Source organism: Plecotus auritus (genome assembly GCF_963455305.1).
Source record: "Plecotus auritus genome assembly, chromosome: 3".
NCBI classification, from domain to species: domain Eukaryota; kingdom Metazoa; phylum Chordata; class Mammalia; order Chiroptera; family Vespertilionidae; genus Plecotus; species Plecotus auritus.
In genome coordinates this window covers 120013524-120031541 of record NC_137772.1, presented here as the reverse complement: position 1 = coordinate 120031541, position 18018 = coordinate 120013524, and the positions used below count along the sequence as shown (strand labels likewise).

General features: G+C 41.3%; 1 protein-coding gene across 2 annotated transcripts in view; it reads right to left on the bottom strand.

The window, feature by feature from the left end:
* The window catches only part of MPHOSPH8 (M-phase phosphoprotein 8), a 71822-nt gene that overhangs the window by 33412 nt on the left and 20392 nt on the right, over window positions 1-18018 (bottom strand). For both annotated transcript variants that reach the window (XM_080662149.1, XM_080662148.1), the window contains exon 2: window positions 9448-9603. In XM_080662149.1, coding sequence (XP_080518275.1) covers window positions 9448-9603 — 156 coding nt within the window. The remainder of the gene's footprint in view (window positions 1-9447; window positions 9604-18018) is intronic.

The window sequence follows — 18018 nt, the reverse complement described above, 5'->3', positions numbered from 1 at the left end:
AAACTGACATCACAATCCTTTTTAAAAAAATTCTCACCTGAGGACATGCTTAGAGACAGGAAGGGAGAGAGAGAGAAATATCAATGTGAAAGAGAAACATCAATTGGATGCCTTTCAAAGGTGCCCCAACCAGGGATTAAACCTGCAACCCAGGCAGATCATGTCCTGATGGGGAATCAAACTGGCAACCTTTCTGTGCAGGGGACAATGCTCAAGCAACTGAGCCACTCCAGCCAGGCAGACATCCTATCTTGATGTAATTATTGTACACCACACTGAATCTAATCAAGAGAAAACAAATCATCTTATTCCAATTTTAAAAAATACTGTTTATTTGTGATTTAATATTAATTAATATTCGTTAATTCCAATTTAAATGACCTATGAAACAACTGGCCTAGATTCATAAAAAACTGTCCACATCATGAAAGACAAAAGGCTATGGATGTTTTCTAGACTAGGACAGGAAACTAGAAAGACATGAAGCAAAATGCCCTGCATAACAGGAAGCAATAAAGGACCTTTGACAAGGACAATGCGGAACACAGCAATGTGTCAGCTAGACATTAGACAACAGTGTTGCAGATGTAATGCTACTGATAGGTACAGTGAATTTTCCTGAGGATGTCTCTGTTGTTATGAGAAACATGCTGAGGATTCAAGATATAGTTTGCAATGTGCTCTGAGGTTATCATGTCCTCATCCTACAACTACCTGTTTTGTTTTGTTCTTTTAAAGGGATGTGTTTTTTATTTTATGTATTTATTTTTTTATTGATCTTAGAAAGGGAGGGGGGCGATAGAGGAATAAACAATCAACTGAGCCACTGCAGCCAGGGCAACAAATACCATTTTCTGCAACATGTGTATTTTCTGGTAAACAGCATTAACAACTATTTCTGGATTATTTTAAGAAACCATTTCTAACTTCTTGTTATACTTACTAAGTCCTAAGTAGGCAGTGCTTCCAGAATTAACGAAAGAAAGTGACAAATCAATATTCTTACAGATGCTACTTTGTTAAAACCTCTCCTTAAGACAAAAACTTTGGTGATTGGGAAATACCACAACATTCATAGGCAGCACATATGCTACTTATATGAATGCACACAAAGAGATGAATGAAGGGGCTGGCCAGGTAGCGCACTTGGTTGGAGCATCGTCCTATACAACAAAAGGTTGGGGGTTTGATCCCGGTCAAATGAGTATAGGAGGCAACTGATCAATGTTTCTCTCTCTCAAAATCAATTAAAAAAACATTTCCTTGGATGAAGATTAAAAAAACAAAGAGGAGATGAACAAAGTAATTTTCTCCTACTTTTTGTTGTTAAACCTCACCTGAGGATATTTTTTCTGCTGATTTTTTTAGAGAGTAGAACAAAAAGTGGGAGAGGGAAAGGGAGACGGGAAGGGGAGAGCAACATTGACTGGCTGCCTCCAACAAATGCCCTAACTGGTGAGGGGATTGAACCTGGAACCCAGGGATATGCCCTTGACGGGAATCAAACCTGCGACCCTTTGGTGCTTGGGCCAATGCTCCAACCACTGAGTAACACCAGCCACGGCTCTCCTACTGACTCCTTATTCCTCTATCTACAGTCAAAGAATCACGAGAGCTTATGAATAGCAAAACTAGCAGGTCAACAAACAGTTGCATTTTTGCCATATTCCTGTTTATTGACACCACTTCAATGATTAGGCCAGAGTCATAGAAATATAAATATTGGAAATACTTTATAAACAACAATCCATGAGAAAGCTGGCCTGATACAGGAAATTGAGATTTCATGCTTATAAAGTTTCAAAATGTTAGTAGTGCCTAAAATTTTAAAATATTTATGAAATAGGAAGGATAGCTCACAAAAAGATAAAGTGAAGTAGCTTTCTAAAAATGGGACAAAAAATTTTTAAGCTTAAGAATATGCCTCATACATCAAACTAAAAAGTTTTTGCACAGCAAAGGAAACCCATCAACAAAATGAAAAAACCCACTGAATGGGAGAACATTATTTGCGGACACATCTGATAAAGGACTAATTTTCAAAATTTGTAAGAATGTATAAAATTCAATACCAAAAAACCCCACAATCCAATTTAAAAAAAAAAAAAAAGGGCAAAGGACCTGAATAGACACTTCTCCAAATAGGACATCTAGATGGCTTACAGACATATGAAAAGATGCTTAATGTCACTAATAATCAGAGAAATGCAAATTAAAACCACAATTAGCCAAGGTGGTGTGGCTCAGTGGTTGAGCAACGACCTATGAACCACAGTTCGATTCCTGGTCACGGCACATGCCCGGGTTGTGGACTTGATCCCCAGTGGGGGGCGTGCAGGAGGCAGCTGATCAATTATTCTCTCATCATTGATGTTTCTAGCTCTCTCTCCATCTCCCTTCTTCTCTGGAATCAATTAAAATATATATAGATATTTTAAACATACTGAGATATCACCTCACACCTGTTAAGAGTAGCTACCAAAAATAAATCAACAGCCCTAACCGGTTTGGCTCAGTGGATAGAGCGTCGGCCTGCGGACTAAAGGGTCCCAGGTTCGATTCCGGTGAAGGGCATGTACCTGGGTTGCGGGCACATCCCCAGTAGGGGGCGTGCAGGAGGCAGCCTGATCGATGTCTCTCTCATCGATGTTTCTAACTTTCTATCCCTCTCTCTTCCTCTCTGTAAAAAATCAATAAAATATATTTTAAAAAAAATAAATAAATCAACAAACAAGTGTTGGCAAGAGTGTGGAGAAAAGGGAACCCTAGTGCACTGTTGAAGTGAATGCAGACTAGTACAGCCACTGTGGAGAACAGTATGGAGTGTCTTCAAAACATTAAAAATGGAACTGCTGTAAGACCCAGAAATTCTACTTCTGGGAATTTATAAAAAACAACAACAAACACCCAGAACACTAATTCAAAAGAATATATGCATCCCTATGTTCATTACCACTCTTATTTACAATAGCCAAGATTTGGAAGCAGCCCAAGTGTCTATCAATAGATGAGTGGATAAAAAAGCTGTGGTACGTTTACATAATGGAATACTACTCAGCTGTAAAAAAGAAGGAAATCTTGCCTGGCCAGGTGTGGCTCAATGGTTGAGCCTATGAACCAGGAGGTCAGTTTGATTCCTGGTCAGGGCCCATGCCTAGGTTGAGGGCTCAATCCCCAGTGGGGGCCGTGCAGGAGGCAGCTGATCAATAATTCTCTCTCATCACTGATGTTTCCATCTCCCCCCAACCTTCCTCTTTGAAATCAACAGAACTATATCATAAAAAAGGAAAATGCAAGTCTTAAAAAAAAAAGCCTTAGCCGGTTTGGTTCAGTGGATAGAGCATCAGCCTGGGGACTGAAGGGTCCCGAGTTTGATTCTGGTCAAGGGCACATGCCTTGGTTACAAGCTTGATACCGGTCCTGGTTGGGGTGTGTGCAGGAGGCAACCAACTGATGTCACTCTCACATCAAAATTTCTCTCTCTCTCTGTCTCTCCCCCTCCATTTCACTCTCTCTAAAAAAATCAATGGAAAAATATCCTCAGATGAGAATTAACAACAAAAAAGAAGTAAATGTTATTTTTAAAAAATATGCTTTTATTGCCTTTTAGAGAGAGAGGAAGAGAGAGGGAAAGAGAGGTAGAAACACTGATGAGAGAGAAACATTATAGATCAGCTGCCTCCTGAGTGGCCCTGATGGGAAATCAAACCACTGTTTGGTTAACAGGTGGAAGCACAATCACTGAACCCACCCTCATAGGGCATAAAAAAGAAGGAAATCTTACTCTTTGTGACAGCATGAATGACCTGTTGAGCATTATGCTAAGTGAAATAAGCCAGTGAGAAAAAGACAAGTGCCATATGATTTCAATCATATGTGAAATCTAATGAATAACAGATTAACAAGCAAAATAGAGACAGACTCACAGGTAGAGAACAGATTGACTGCTCAGTATGTATGTGGGGTGGGAAGGTGGCTGGGTGAGGAGGGGGTGGTGAAGGGATTGAGCCAAAAAGAGAAAAAACTCATAGACATGGACAACAGAGTGGTAATTGCTGTGGGGAGGGGAAGTGGAGGAGGGAATAGGAGGGATAAATGGTGTTGGACGGAAACTTGATTTGGAGTGGTGAACACACAATACAGTGTACAAATCATGTGTTGTAGAATTGTGAACCTAAAACCCGTATTAATTTTATTAAATAATGTCACCCCAATAAATTCAATAAAGAGGGAGGGGGGAGTATGCCTCAAACACTGTACCAGTCATCATCAATCATTTTAAATCAAGGGAGTTGCTGTTGGGTTACACTGGAAGCTTAGTAAAGTGAAATAAAGGGATGAGAAAGCCAAAGCTGTATAATACAAGATTTCATGGGAGAAGTGTGAGCAAATATCTTACTAATAAAGCAGGAAAGTGAGAAACTGAGAAATATACATTAGGGTGACTTCAATCACAATATCTAAATTTTGGGAGAAATATGAACCAAATCACTTATTAAAACATGTGCATTGCCCTAGCCCAATGGTCGGCAAACTCATTAGTCAACAGAGCCAAATATCAACAGTACAACGATTGAAATTTCTTTTGAGAGTCAAATTTTTTAAACTTAAACTTCTTCTAACGCATTTCTTCAAAATAGACTCGACCAGGCCGTGGTATTTTGTGGAAGAGCCACACTCCAGGGGCCAAAGAGCTGCATGTGGCTCACGAGCCGCAGTTTGCCAACCACTGTCCTAGCCGGTTTGGCTCAGTGGATAGAGCCTCTGCCTATGGAATGAAGGGTCCAGGTTTGATTCCGGCCAAGGGCACATGCCTGGGTTGTGGGCTCGATCCCCACCGCTGGGCGTGCAGGAGGCAGCTGATCAATGATTCTCATCATTGATGTTTCTATCACTCTCTCCCTCTCCAAAATAAATAAAATATATACTTTTTTTTTTTAAATGTGCATTTGTGTGAATTTTTAGGGAAAGAATTAGGGATGGAGGCAGTAGGCACCCATTCTAAAAAAGTGAAATATACCTAGAGCAAAAAAATTGGGAGGAAAAAAGTTTTTCCTTTAACCTGAACTCATTTTGAAAAGGGTTTCATTTATAAAAAATTTTAAAGTACTAAGCATTCTGCTTAGTAATTTAAAAACCATATTTATTAAAGGCCTTGCCATAGTAGCATAATTTTAAAACACTGATACTCCACTTCTCTAAGTAGATTTCAAGCTATTGCCAAAACTAAAAGGCAACCTACAGTGGTTACGAGTGCAGTAGCCTGGCTCTGTCATTACTAATGGATGAATTTGGGCTAATTACCTTATCAAAGCCTCAGGTTCTCATCTTAATCCATATAAAGTGCTAATCCAGTGTTCAGTAAATAAAAGCTGCCTCTGTTGTTGCTGTTATTATTATTAACAACAGTACACATAGTCAAAACTGGGTCTTTGGACACAGACAACAGGGGGGGTGAGGGCATGAGTAAGGGGGTGGTTTGGGAAAGTAATGGGGGGATGAGGACAAATATGTAATACCTTAATCAATAAAGAAATTAAAATGCAAAAAAACCACAAAAAAAACTGGGTCCTAATATTGTTTTGGCAATTTAAAAAATACTTAAGTATTTTTTAAAATGTGGCTGAAGAGCGGAGGATCCAAGATGGCGGCGTAGGTAAACACCTAAACTGCTGCCTCGCACAACAATTTCAAAACTACAACTAAAAGATAAAACGTCTATCACCCAGAACCACGGGAAAGCTGGCTGAGTGGAAGTTCTACAACTAGAAGGAAAGAGCAAACAGCATTGAGGGGTGCACAAGCGCGGAAAAGCTGAGGTACGGAGACGCGCGAATCGGGAGCACTGCTGTTTTCAACCCGAAGGGAGATAAGCTCCCGATTACTCTGAACTCCAGTTTCTGGGGAGACGCGGGGGACCCAAACTCCTACGGGGAGAAGCTGGACTGTCTGCCATGGGGTCGGAAAGTGAGGGAGGCTTGCTTGCAGGGCTGCGCGCAGGAATAATTGTTTATTGTGCTGGGGCGCGAGCCGACTTCTGGCAGCCATCGCTGTTTGCCACGCCCTAGCCTAGTCAAGCCCTGAGACCCCGCCCTGCACAACCTACAAACCCACCCAAGCTCCAAGCAGCGGCTTTAGCATATGAATGACCTGCCCTAGCAAACCTAGCAAACTTGCAGCCAGGGTCAGACAGCTCCAAAACCTCCAAACCCCAAGCAAAGAGGAGAAAACTGTAGTTCTCGCTGTAGCGCCTGCTGGGTGGCCTCAGACAGTAGCTGACCTGCACCCCATTGGAGATCCAGAAGCCAGTGTACCTAGTGGTCAGAGTGAGACACCAGATTTCAACTCCTCACATCCATAAGTGACACATTCAAGAGGCAGACTCAGTGAGCACCAAAGCCCCACTGAAACAAGTCCTGCACCATAAGCGTGTCTCCAACGCAGCAGTTCTTCCATTATAGACACAGCGGGTCCTCACAGCCAATTGGCCTGGAGGTCAATTCCTCCCAGTGTACCAACAGCAATCAAGGCTTAACTACACCAAGACTTTGCACTCAGCCCACAAAGGGGTGTACCAAAGGCGTCCACCTCAAGTGATTGGGGAGGCTGAGCTACGGGCCCCTATAGGTCACCTACCACACAAAGCCACTCCATCAACACAAGAAAGCAGCAAAATGCGGAGACCAAGAAACATGTCACGAATGAGAGAAATGGAAGAAAGCACACTACTGGACGACATAGAGTTCAGAACCACATTTATAAGTTACTCAAGAATCTTCTAAAAACCGCTGAGGAACTTAGTGAGACCTTTAAGGATCTTAATGAGAATACCAAAAAAATGGAAAAGGACCAGTCAGAAATTAAGCATACACTGTCTGAAATAAAGAATATACAGAAACTCAACTGTAGATCAACGTACCCCAAGAATCAAACCAAAGATCTGAAATATGAGGAAACAAAAAACACCCAACCAGAAAAGCAAAAAGAAAAAAGAATCCAAAAATATGAAGATAGTGTAAGGAGCCTCTGGGACAACTTTAAGCGTACCAACATCCGAATTTTTGGGGTGCCAGAAGAAGAGAGAGCGCAAAATATTGAAAACCTATTAGAAGAAATAATGACAGAAAACTTTCCCTACCTATGAAAGAAATAGACTTACAAGTTCAGGAAGCACACAGAACCCCATACAAGAGGAATCCAAAGAGGACCACACCAAGACACATCATAATTAAAATGCCAAGGGCAAAAGACAAAGAGAGAATCTTGAAAGCAGCAAGAGAAAAACGGTTAGTTACCTACAAGGGAGCACCCATATGACTGTCAGCTGATTTCTCGGCAGAAACTATGCAGGCCAGAAGGGAGTGGCAAGAAATATTCAAAGTGATGAACAGTAAGAACCTACAACCAAGATTACTCTACCCAGCAAAGCTATCATTCAGAGTTGAAGGTCAGATAAAGAGCTTCACAGACAAGAAAAAGCTAAAGGAGTTCATCACCACCAAACCAGGATTACATGAAATGCTGAAGGGTTTTCTTTAAGAAGAGGAAGAAGAAGAAAAAGGTAAAGGTAAAAATTATGAACAACAAAATGACATCAAATACATACCTACCAACAAGTGAATCTAAAAATCAAGTGAATAAAAAATCTGAAGAACAGAATGGACTGGTGAATATAATAGAATCAGGGACATAGAAAGGGAGTGGGCTGACAATTCTCAGGGGGGAGGGGGTGTGAGGGGTGCGGGAAGAGATTGGACAAAAAGCTTACACCTATGGATGAAGACAGTGGCGGGGGGTAAGGGCATGGGGTGGGGAATCAGGTGGTGGGAAGCTATGGGGGAAAAAAAGAGGAACACCTGTAATAATCTGAACAATAAAGATTTATTAAAAATAAATAAATAAATAAATAAAATAAAATGTGGCTGAAAACTCAAATTGTAGGGAGAGAAGGGATCAATATTCAGTCCTTACATAAAGACCTCAATAAGTAAGAATCCGTTTCTTGTGAAAATTTTTACTACATAGTTCTAAGTTCAAGAACCTTTGCCAGTATTAAAAAAAAAATTATTCCTGATGAAAATGAAAATTCAAAAGCAAGTGAGTTAAAATTGGTTCAATATATAAATAGAAGCTATAAATGAAATTTATATTATAAAGAAAAATGGGAAATTCTTCCAAGACTCATAAATAAAGCCAATTTAATTATTTGTGAAATAAGAGAATCAAGGATCAAACAGTGGACACATCATTAAACCAAATTCATGTGTTAGGAGTTTTTGTGATTTTTTTAATCCTCACCAGAGGATATTTTTCCATTGATTTTTTAGAGAGAGTGGAAGAGAGAGGGAAAGACAGAAAGAAACACTGATGTGAGTAAAACACATCAACTGGTTGCCTCCTGCACATGCCCTGGTAAGGGCCTGGGCCGGGGAGTAGCCTGTAACTGAGGTACATACCCTTGATGGGAATTAAATCTGGGACCCTTCGGTCTGCAGGCCAATGCTCTATCCACTGAACCAAACTGGCCTGGACTGTGTGTTAGTTTTAACATTATTCCTCTCTAGCCCACAATCAAACATTTTTCCAAATTGCTGATGAAAAAATTTAACTTCAGTGAGTTCCTTCCATCTTTTTATTCTTCCTTACCATCAGGAAGAGCTACAAAAAGCAATAAAGTAACTAAAATTGAAGTGGGAACAGAAGAGAAAAACAAAGGACCTGGATAACCAGACCTGTGAATAATCTGAAATGGATTAAAATTGATAGTTTTATAAAAAGATCTAAAAATTGTGTTATTTTAATTAGCAGTAAAATCAGATATAAAAAATATGTTAATAATGCATATTAGCTCTGGCCAGGAGGTTCAGTTGGTTGGAGCGTCATCCTGTGCACCACAAGGTTGTGGGCTCCATTCCCAGTCAGGGGCGAATATGGGAGGCAAGCAATCGATGTTTCTCTTTCACATCTATGTTTCTCTCTCTCTCTCTCTCTCTGTCTCTCTCTCTCTCAAATCAATACAGAAATATATTCTCAGGTAAGGATTTTTTTAAAAATACAAAAGTATGCACTATATCTATAGTAGTAATATGAACGGCACACAAAATATTCCTTAGGTATTCAAAAACAAGATGCTCATCTCATGGATAGTTTTGACATGTCTTTTCCCCACTTTCATCTTACTCTTAACTTAAAGGAAAATATTAACATGTCCAAGCTATACCTGTTTGTCAACTGCAATCACAGGTTGGCTACAAATAGTTTGGCAGAACTCAATGAAAGCATTCTGTGAGAACTAATCGGCTATATAGAGTCTGTAATAGGAATATTATCTATTTCATTATTACTTGTAAGTTCTATAGTGCATTCTCTGTATCAGTAAAATTTATACATTTATTGTACCAAAAAAAAAAAAAAAAAAGAAGAAAGAAATGAGATAAAACACGATACCTGAATATCTTTCTTGACTGGTTTAGCTTTGTTATCCACAACTTTCTTCCTAAATTCAAGAAGAACTTCTTTACAGTCTTCAAGATGAACCTCAGGCTCCCAGGTATCATCATCTGAGGTGTATCCTTTCCACCGAACTTTGTAAAGGATTTTACCCTGTTACATAAATTAAAAATAGGCAAATAAAAGACATTACTGACTTGATCAAATTTCCAAAACAATACAATTACTGAGAATATGGGAACAAACTTGAAATGGAGATTAATATCGTTATAAAGTATGTTCATCTCCTGAAGTGGCTTAAGAACAAAACAGGAGCACACCAAAAGCAAAAACAAAGCTTCCACACAGCAGAGGAAATAATAAACAAGATGAAAAGGAGCCCACTGAATGAAAGAAAATATTTCCAAATTATATAAGGGGCTAATATACAAAATATATAAAGAACTCATATAACTCAACAGCAAAAAAACAAACCAATCTGATTTAAAAACGGGCAGTTCTAAATAGACATTTTTTTCAAAGAAGATATACAAATGGCCAACAGCTACATGAAAAGATGTTCAAAATCATTAATCATCAGGGAAATGCAAATAAAAACCATACAGGTATCACCTCACACATGTTAGAATGGCTGTTTTCAGTAAGACAAAAAATAACAAGTGTTGGTGAGGATATGCAGAAAAGAAAACCCTATGCACCATTGGCAGGAATGTCAATTGGTGCAGCCATTGTGGAAAACAGCATGGAGGTTCCTCAAAATATTAAAAATAGAACATGATCCAGCAATTCCACTTCTGGATGTGTATCTGAAGAAAATGAAAACATTAACTCAAAATGACGTATGAATCCCCATGTTTACTTAGCATTATTCACAATAGCCAAATATGGAAGAAACCTTGGTGTCCATCAACAGATGAAGAAAATGCACAGGGTATAGCAAAAGTAGGTTTACAGTTGTTCATATGGAAAACTAGTGGCCTGATGCACGAATCCATGCACATTGAAAGGAAATTAATTAGAAGAAATATTTTTTTAAAATATATTTTATTGATTTTTTTTTTTTTTTTTTTTTTTTTACAGAGAGGAAGGGAGAGGGATAGAGTCAGAAACATCTATGAGAGAGAAACATCGATCAGCTGCCTCCTGCACACCTCCCACTGGGGATGTGCCCGCAACCAAGGTACATGCCCTTGACCGGAATCGAACCTGGGACCCTTGAGTCCGCAGGCCGATGCTCTATCCACTGAGCCAAACTGGTTAGGGCAGAAGAAATATTTTAATACTGCTATTCACCTTTTCTCTATAATTGAAGGGTCCACCAAATTCACGATTGATAATGACTGATCGAAACGTGTGTGACTGGCGCCAGTGAGAGCTTTATATGTATCGCGCATGCACGAGTCAACTTAGCCTTTTATAGATATAGAATAAACTTGCTTAATTAGACCTGCTTTCTGATTTAGCTAAACTTTTTCCTGCCCAGTGAAGCACTCAACTTCTCTTTTGAGGTAATTGTCAGCAACACAGCAGTAAATATCAACATGAAGCAGATTATTATTGTAGATCATGCAGGGAGAACAAAGGGTGAAATATTTAACTGCAGCAGTATTTGACTATATTCTGCGCAGTGAGAAAACCTGAAGTCATTTTCAAGGTCCACCATTTCTTACTTCTTCTTAGTCGGGTCAAGTTTCTAAGCTTTCTAAATCTCTGTTTTGTGGCTAATGAAAAGAAAATAGGATGCCACGGAGTCTCCTATCTACCTACTCCAGGATTTCTGTGAGGACCAAATGAGATGAGGCACAGGAAAATGCTTCACAGACATGTGGTTAAAGTGTAAAACGTTTGCACCTGGCTATAAAGCAAATCGTGTTCCTGGGCTAAAGAAACTCCAAGGAGGCTAGTCGTTGCTAGGGAGAGGAAGTTGAGCGTTGTTACGTGACGTCATTACCCGGCACCCACAGCGACCGTTTCCTGGCTGGGCTGGGCTGTGGGCCACATTTTGCACTATGGGGTCTTGGCAGCATCAGCTGTGATTTGTTGGGATGTCGCTCTGGGGTGGTGGCGGGGCCTGTGTCCCACCTGGGGGAAGCTGAGTGTTGCTTTGTAGGCACCAGGTCCACAGTGCCGTTTGTCTGTAAATGGCCAGTGTGAGTCATGGCAGCTCCTGTGTTAAGCATGTCTGTGCGCATCATAGCAACCAGTCAGACAGTCAGACACTTAGCATATTAGCCTTTTATATACATAGATAATACAATAATCAATGCCTAATAATTTAAGAATAAACTGTTTTGCGTAAACTCACAACTGTAAACAGAGTTTTGCCCCACCCTATATATTATTCGGCCATAAAAAAATATGAAATATTGGCTTTTGCAACAACATGGATGGATCTAAAGTAGTGGTTCTCAACCTTTTTATGGCCATGCCCCACCTAAGCATCTCCAAAATCCTAATGTCCACCCTGTGTCTGTGACACAGACACTGGGCAGTGGGGGCTTGCTCGAGGTGGGAATTGCTGGGGGGGGGGGGTCAATTGGGAAAACAGGAGACATATGTAAAACTTTAGACAAAAAAAAAAAAAAAAAGAAATGACCAAATCAAAGTTACCCAAAGATATTGACAACAATTTGATCTATTTCCTTCACCTTTTACATTTATAACATATTTAATATATATCTTTTTTTTTGTATATTTGAAAGTTGCAAATGTTAAATGAAGTTATTGTGGTAAAAGATTTTAATATATCTATCTATCTATCTATCTATATATATATACACACACAAAATAAAATCATTTCTATACACCTAAAACTAATATAATATTATATGTCAATTATATCTCAGTAAAAAAAATAGCTTTATGGTTGACAAAAACATTTCTTCAGTTGTTTAAAAATAAAAAATACTTCTATTTTCAGGAAGATGATAAAGAGGAAGAAAGTCATTATTTTTTACATTCAAACACTAATGAAAATAAGACTGACATTTCAAGAACAATTCATGAAATAAATTCATCTTTAATACTTGAAGCACCCAAGGTATTTAGTAAATTTATTTCCCATTTGAATGGTTTGCTGTGAGCTAAAGTTGCTATAAAGAAGACAAATCTTGTTTCCACTACCTTACCTAAATATATAAAATTTATGTATTTTTCTTCCCCGCTCCCTCAGCACCAGCCCAGACCCTAACCGCCCCATTGTCTATGTGTCCATGAGCCAAGCATATATGCATACAAGGTCTTTGGTTGATTATCTCATGCCCACCCACCCTCCCCCACCTTCCCTCGAGTTTCTGCACTCTGTTCCATGCTTCCATGTCTCTGGACCCACTCTATTCATCAGTTTACTTTGTTACTTAGATTCCACATATGAGTGAGATCATGTGATACTTGTCTTTCTCTGACTGATTTAATTCACTTGGCATGATATTCTTCAGGTTTCTCCATGCTGTCTCAAAGTATAAGAGATTCTTTTTTTTTTTTACTGCTGAATAATATTCCATAATATAAATGTACCACAGCCTTTTTATCCACTCATCTACTGATGAACACTTGGGCTGTTTCCAGATCTTAGCTATTATAAATTGTGCTGCTGTGAACTTTCTTTTTCATTGCTAGTTAGGGTTTCTTAGGATATATTCCTAGAAGTGGGATCACTCGGTCAAATGGCAGCTCCATATTTAATTTTTTGAGGAAACTCCATACTGTTTGCCATAATGGCTGCACCAGTCTGCATTCCCACCAGTAGTATACTAGGGTTCCTTTTTCTCCACATCCTCACCAGCACTTGTCATTTGTTGATGATAGCCATCTGACAGGTATGAGGTGACACCTCACTGTCATTTGAATTTGCATCTCTCTGATGATCAGTGACTGAGCATTTTTCATATGTCTCTTGGCTATCTGTATGTCCACTTTGGAGAAGTGTCTCTTTAGGTCCTTTGCCCATTTTTTAATTGGATTGTTTGTCTTCCTTTTGTTATGTTGCATGAGTTCCTTATATATTTTGGATATTAACCCTTTATCAGATGAATCATTGCCAAATACATTCTTCCACACAGTGGACTCCCCTTTCGTGTTTTGTTTGTTTTTATAGAAAATCAAACATTAAAAACACTTTAATTCTAGCCTAACAGCGCCAGGTGCAATGTCTGTGGACAGACTCTGGGTACACACGTGGCTCCAAGAAGGCCCCTGAGGGGGACTTACCTTCAGGGGGCCGACCCAAGGGGAAGAGGGAAGGCCTCCAAACAGGGAGTAGGGGCAAGCATGGGGAAAAGGTGCTAATTCTTGGCAAAGGAGATCTTCATGGTGTTGTTCTGGGTGATCTTAAAGCCCTGTAGGGCACTGCAAGCAGCCCCTGCCTGAACCACATTGTCAAGCTCCACAAAGGTGATGTTGTGCTGCCCTGGGACCAGCTGGACTTCCTTGAAGCCATGAGCACGGCATCAAGTGCCCATCAACTGAGCGGCACTCCCACTGTGAGAGCACACTGAACACCTGGGGGCAGCTCCTGCATTGACCGTCTGCCCGTGGTGGTCAGTGCATGTCATAGCGACCGTTCAAACGGTGAACCAATCATTTGGTTGCTTAGGGTTTTATATATGTAGATATAAGTGAAATCATAAGGTTCTTGTCCTTTTCCATCTGACATGTTTCTCTTAGCATGATATTCTCAAGATCCATCCATATTGTTGCAAATGGCAATACAATATTTCATCAATTTTTATGGCTGAGTTGTATTCCATTGTATATATGTACCACATCTTCTTTATCCATCGAAGGACATTTAGCATATTTCCAGGTCTTGGCTACTATGAATAATGCTGGGATAGGGGTATATACTAGTATATCTTTACAAATAAATGTTTTCACATTTTTCATCATTTAATCTTCACAAAAATGCTGCGAAGTACTATTACTCATTTTATTGATGAGAAAACTGAAGCTTCTAGACAGTAAGTAGTGAAGATTATCCTATATAATAAAAGCCTAATATACTAAGTGTCCGGTCATCCGTTCAACTAATCGAAGTGTAATATGTTAATGATATTCTAAGGCCGCTCAACTGCTCGCTAGGATGTGCACTGACCACTAGGGGGCAGACGCTTCAACTGGTAGGTTAGCTTGCTGCTGGGGTCCAGTCGATCGAGACTGAGTGAGACAGGCTGGACATGCCCTAGAGCCCTCCCACAATCCCTCCCCCGCTGGCCAACCTCCTGCGTCCCTCCCTGGCCTCGATCAGGCACCAGTGGGGTCCCTTGGCCTGGCCTGCACCCTCTCGCAATCCAGGACCCCTTGGGGGATGTCCAGAGAGCAGGTTTCGGCCCGATCTTGCAGGCCAGGCCAAGGGACCCCACTGGTGCATGAGTTCATGAGTTCATGCACCAGGCCTCTAGTTACGTAGATAATGATTAGAGCTGAAATTCAAACCCAGAGCCTGGGCTCCTAACCTACTTCTGCACATGAAGTTTTCCAACCCTGGAGGGCAGGCTGTGTAACTGCCAGAAGCAGACAAAGGGAATACATTACATTTCAGCGAGTTTCCCAGAGGGATGCTCATTGTCTTTGAGAGACGGAAGGTTTTCTAGGAGAATGAGATCACATTTCTACCATGATAGCAAATACTAACTTTACACCACGAGGTCTAAAGTATTTACTATATGCCCAGCCGGGTGGCTCAGTTGGTTGGAGCATTGTCCCAAAGACCAAAAATGTCACAGGTTTGATCCCAGTTGGGGTGTGTATGAGATGGGGCAGAAACAGAATACTGGGAACCAACTAGAATGTTAAGAAATATTAATCATGTTCTGTTAACCATGATTGTTTTATTCTGATTAAAGAAGGCACATTCTAACCTGGCTGGCAGTTACACAGGACCTGGGAGCTCACCTGGAAATGCAGCCCATCCTACCCATTTGGAACAGCCTATTATCATGGAAAGATTAACAACTTTGATACATAAACCAGAAACGCCAGCCCTTTGAAGACCCCCACCCAGCCCTTGCACATCACTAGCCATTTGAAGATCCCCAGTCCTCTGCTTACCTATTAACTGCCTATTTGGCATATCCTTTGGCTACTTCCCCATTTAATCTTTGCCTTTTACCCAAAATAAGTAGCTGGTTTATAGTGGGGTGCAGAACAGATTTTTGTGGTAACTGCTGCTCTCCCATACTGCCAGCAGTATTGGAATAAATGCTCATATATCATTCAACCCTGTCTCTGCTTAATTGGCTCAGGTAGTGACAGGCAGCACAGAACCATACTTTGTCTGGTTACATATGGGAGGCACCAATTGCTGTTTTTCACATATGTTTCTCTCTCTCCCTCTCTAAAAATCAATAAACATATCCTCAGGTGAGGATTAAACAAAAAAAATATATTTACTATATGGTGACTTATCAAAAATGTCTGTTGACTTCTGTTGTATAACATGTCCACTTACAAAATTATCATTAAGCCATTTACTTTTTTCTTTAAAAAAATTACCTGTTGTGTGCCCATGCTCACCACTTCAACACTAGAGGCCTGGTGCATGAATTCGTGCAAAGGTGGGGTCCCTCCGCCTGGCCGGCAATTGGGCCCTAGCAGGGGGGCTGGCCAGCTCGGGGGGGCAAGTGAGGGGACCACGGGAGGTTGGCCGGCCAGCCAGCCAGCCAGCCATGGGAGGTTGGCTGTCGGAGCACACTAACCACCAGGGGGCAGCTCCTGCATTAAGCATCTGCCCCCTGGTGGTCAGTGCATGTCATAGCAACCAGTCAACCAGTCATTCGGTCGTTCGGTTGCTTAGGCTTTTAAATATATAGATAGTAGTGAGAGTTCTAGCCAGAGCAATTAGACAAGTAAAAGATACAAAAGGCATCCAAGTTGAAAAAGAAGAATCCTATACAATAAAGAGGTAATATGCAAATTGACCGTCACTCCAACACACAAGATGGCCGCCCCCATGTGAACACAAGATGGCCGCCACAAGATGGGCGGCAGGGGAGGGCAGTTGTGGGCGATCAGGCCAGCAGGGGAGGGCAGTTGGGGGGGACCCAGGCCAGCAGGGGAGGGCAGTTGGGGGGGACCCAGGCCAGCAGGGGAGGGCAGTGAGGGGGACCAGGCCTGCAGGGGAGGGCAGTTGGAGGGGACCAGGCCTGCAGGGGAGGGCAGTTAGGGGCGATCGGGCCAGCAGGGGATGGCAGTTGGGGGCAACCAGGCCTGCAGGAGAGGGCAGTTGGGGGTGACCAGGCCTGCAGGGGAGGGCAGTTGGGGGCGACCAGGCCGGCTGGGGAGGGCAGTTAGGGGTGACCAGGCTGGCAAGGGAGGGCAGTTAGGGGTGACCAGGCCAACAGGGGAGGGCAGTTAGGGGTGACCAGGCTGGCAAGGGAGGGCAGTTAGGGGTGACCAGGCCAACAGGGGAGGGCAGTTAGGGGCAATCAGGCTGGCCGGGGAGCAGTTAGGCGTCGATCAGGCTGGCAGTGGAGTGGTTAGGAGGTAATCAGGCTGGCAGGCAGAAGTGGTTAGGGGCAATCAGGCAGGCAGGCATGCGAGCGGTTGGGAGCCAGCAGTCCTGGATTGTGAGAGGGATGTCCAACTGGGACTAAACAGGCAGTTGGACATCCCTTGAGGAGTCCCAGATTGGAGAGGGTGCAGGATGGGCTGAGGGACACTGTCCCCCCCACCATGCACAAATTTCGTGCACTGGGCCTCTATTGAAACTATATTCACAGATGACATGATTCTATATATAGAAAATCCCAAAGAATCCTCAAGGAAATGACTAGATCTAATAAGTGAATTCAGCAAAGTTGCAGGGTTCAAGATGAATACAAAATCAGTTGTTTTTTGGGGGCATAAAAAATAATTTTTGGCATATAAATAAAGTTTGCGGATAATTTCAGTCCATAAAAAAAAAATTTTCTTCCCACCTTCCAAGTTCTTTTACCTGGGCTAATAATCAAATTAACAGATACAGATTAACAGGATAAAATCAAATTTCAAAACATGTACCTAGGGAATTCAAAAAAACATGTACCTAGGGCAGTGGTTGGCAAACTCATTAGTCAACAGAGCCAAATATCAACAGTACAACGATTGAAATTTCTTTTGAGAGCCTAATTTTTTAAACTTAAACTTCTTCTAATGCCACTTCTTCAAAATAGACTTGCCCAGGCCGTGGTATTTTGTGGAAGAGCCACACTCAAGGGGCCAAAGAGCCGCATGTGGCTCGCGAGCCGCAGTTTGCCGACCACTGACCTAGGGAATTCAAAAAAAGTATGAAAATTCCAAAGACAGTGAGGAAAAATGAGGTATATACTGGATATCCCAAGAAAATGTATACACACTTTAACAGCTGATAGCTCAATTTTGAAAATGAAATGTATTTTAATAAACACTGCCTTTACAATTGTTCAAAATGTGTGTATACATTTTTGGGGGGACACCCTATATGTCATTTTGGACACTATAGAAAGTAGGGGGAAGGGTTCTGGGATTTCAATGGAGAATTAGGCAATTCACGGGTAGCAAACAAATTCTTCGTAAGCAACTCAGAAACAATGGGACAGAGGGAACTCTAGT